The sequence below is a fragment of the Rhea americana genome, unplaced genomic scaffold (assembly GCF_003343005.1).
Source record: "Rhea americana isolate MKP2758 unplaced genomic scaffold, rheAme1 scaffold_104, whole genome shotgun sequence".
Classification (NCBI taxonomy): Eukaryota; Metazoa; Chordata; class Aves; order Rheiformes; family Rheidae; genus Rhea; species Rhea americana.
The window spans coordinates 14,582-17,354 of NW_028185084.1; the positions used below are offsets into that span (position 1 = coordinate 14,582).

Consider the following 2,773-nt stretch of genomic DNA (forward strand, 5'->3'; position numbering starts at 1 on the left):
GATGGAGGCGCAGAGCGGGTGGAAGGCGTACGTGCCGCAGGCGTACAGGTGCGTGCCGTTGAGCCGCTGCAGGAACCGCACGTGGTTGAAGCACTCGGTCTGCGGAGCGGGAGGGTGAGCGTCACCGCCCGGGCCGGGGGGCGCAGCGGGGGGGGCGAGCGCCCGGCCGCCCCTGCTCGCCCAGCGCCCCGGGGCCGCCTCTACCTTGTTGTTTTTGCCCTTCTGCAGGCAGTCCATCTGCTTCTCCGGAGACGCTTCCCAGCGGATCTGCAACGGGAAGAGGGGCTGTCGCTCCCGGAGCCCCGCCGGCCCCCGCTCCGCRACGGGGTCTGAGACCTCACGGTGGGGTGGGAGGGCGAGCGCGGGGCAGCGGGACTCGGGAAGGCTTGGTAACCCCAAACCCCAGCCCTTTCTCCGCACTGCGATCGGCTTTCCGGTGCACGACCGCGGCGTCGCAGAGCCCCGGCCGCGGGGACGCCAGGCCGGAGGGCTGACCGCCTCCGGACACTCCCGCCGCGGGCACGGCAGGGGACGGCTCGTCCCGGGGAGGAGACGGGGGGCAGCAGCGGCAGCCCCGGGGAAAGGGCCGGGGCAGAAGAGCCGGGCACGCGCGAGGGGCCGCGGGGAAGGCGGCTCTGGGGACGGGAGGGGACGGGGCCGCGGCTCACCGTGCGGTGCGAGCCGTCCGCCACGTCGCTGGAGTTGAGGGCGAAGACGGCCCCGCGGGCGCCCACGTAGAGGACGCCGCGCTCGTCCTCCAGCAGCAGCGTGGTGTAGTTCAGGGCGCGGGCGCTGAAGCGCCGGACGCCGGGGAGCTCTGGGCGGGCAAGGAGAGAGCGGCTCGAGGCGACCGGACCGCGCGCCCCGGGCTGCGCCCGAAACGGTCCCTGGGAAAGACCTGGCCCAGCCCGAGCCCAACGTTTCGGGTTTCTGGACTTCCCCGCTCCCTGCCGGGGGCTGATTCCTCGGAGCAACGGGCCGCAGCCACCCCCGGGCTTTACTGCCCCACCGCCGGCGCCGCACGGCCGCACGGGGAAGGAGCCAAAGCGCCGGGCCGGCAGCGCCGTGCCGCGAACTGCCCCCAGCCCCGGCACGGCCCCGAAAACGAAAACCTCTTCTCGGGGTGGGGGGAAAGGTCCAAAGCAGGGGGGGGGGTTCTGCATTCAGAAGCAGACCCAATTTGCTTCCTGTTTTCTCTCCAAACACATCTGTTTTCCTCCCCGGACCTCTGCTGAAAGCGCTCGCTGGGGTGTCAGCAAGCACTTCACGCTCCACAGCAGAGGTCTGCGTGAGAGAGAAAACAGCAGCACGGTGAGAAATGCCGAACTTTCTCTCCTGTAAAATACAGTAAAGTCTTTCTTTTTTTCTTTTCCCCCCCCCAAACCAGAAATAATACAGCTTTTACTGAGGTCTAGGAGACCTCACCCGAGACCTCAGCCCGAACCAGGAGGMTTAGCGCGCACCACGCGGTACCGGGCGCACGGTGCCGGGTGCCAGCTCCTGGGGCAGGGCCAAGGGGAACGGGGAAGGTCTGCTAGGAGGCGAAAGGCTCCAGTCGCTTCTGGCCTCACAGCGGAAAATCCTCGCCCTCCTCAAAGGCGCGGTCCCGACSCCGGAGCCGCGAGCACCCACGGCCACGCGGACCCGCCGCGCTGCCGGGCAAACTGCTGGAGGAAGCGCGAGCGACCCCCCGGGGAAGAGCGAGGTCTCGAACGAACCCCCCCCCCAGCCCGAAGGGAGGGCGCGAAARCAGCCGAACCCAAACCGCGGTGAAACGGGGCGGCTCGTCGCAGGAAGCCCTGCGCAGCGACACCCGCCGCCTCCACCCGCCTCCGCTCCCCACCGCGGAAACCGGCAGCGAAACTCGCCGCCAGCAAAACCTCCCCGTCTGCCTTAGCCCGGATCCGGGCGGGAGGAGAGGGAGAGCGGGGGCTGCCCGGACCCGCCGCCACGCAGCAGCGGCATCGCCCACGGGCAGCAGGATCCTCCCCCGGCAAGCGGCGACCATCTCCCACCGAGACCCCCCCCCTGCCCACGGAGCCCCCTGCCCACGGACGGGCTGCGAGAGCCGCTCAGCTCCAGCTCCCCGTGGGCTGCTCCAAACCACGGGAAGGGAAAGGGAAGCGGAAGGGAAAACACRAGTGGCGAAGCTGGAAAGCCCCTGCCGCACCTTCCGTCTCCTCCCTCAACCCGTCCGCGCCGACCGAGCCGCCTGCTCCCTCCCGAATAACCCGGGAGGACCGCAGGGGGGTCCGCAGCCCGCGGGGGACGCGGCGGGGACCCCCCCCGGGCGCACATCGGCTCTGGGCACCCAGGACAAGGCCAGTCTCCAGCCTGTGGAGCCCGGGGGATCGGAGGGCGCCCCACAGCCGCCCCACCGCGGCCAGGCCCCCTCCCCGCGCTCCAGGCGACGCTCAGGTTGGCGAAGACTAAACTCACCCGCGGTGCAGCAGGAAAGACCCCAGGTCCCAGCCGGCACCACCAAGAGCCGGGCAACCCCGCCGAGCCGCTGGTGCTGCCCACCTGCGCCCTGCCTGCTCCACACCGTCACGGCCCGGCACATCCGTACGGAGTCGCCACCAGCCCTCCGGAGCAGTGTGCCCGCCCGCTCCGCCGCGGCGAAGCGCCCGGTTAAGACCCAGCTCTTAAACCCGTCCCATCTTTTTAGGGATCGCTCTTACCGTCAAAGGTGACCGTCGTCCTGGGGGTGGCGTCCAGATCGGTGGCCGAGCGCCGGGCCGGGTAGCCCACGGCCGCCGCCGCCGCCGCGGCG

General features: G+C 71.0%; 1 protein-coding gene across 1 annotated transcript in view; it reads right to left on the bottom strand.

Moving 5' to 3' along the window:
- The window catches only part of SEMA4G (semaphorin 4G), a gene marked incomplete at its 5' end in the record, with an annotated part of 7,100 nt that extends 4,331 nt beyond the window's left edge, over positions 1-2,769 (bottom strand). Inside the window, 4 exons of the mRNA XM_085308196.1 lie at positions 1-99; positions 205-267; positions 669-817; positions 2,682-2,769. Of these exons, the coding sequence (XP_085164322.1) occupies positions 1-99; positions 205-267; positions 669-817; positions 2,682-2,769 (399 nt within the window). The remainder of the gene's footprint in view (positions 100-204; positions 268-668; positions 818-2,681) is intronic.
- Between the last annotated feature and the right edge of the window lie 4 nt (positions 2,770-2,773).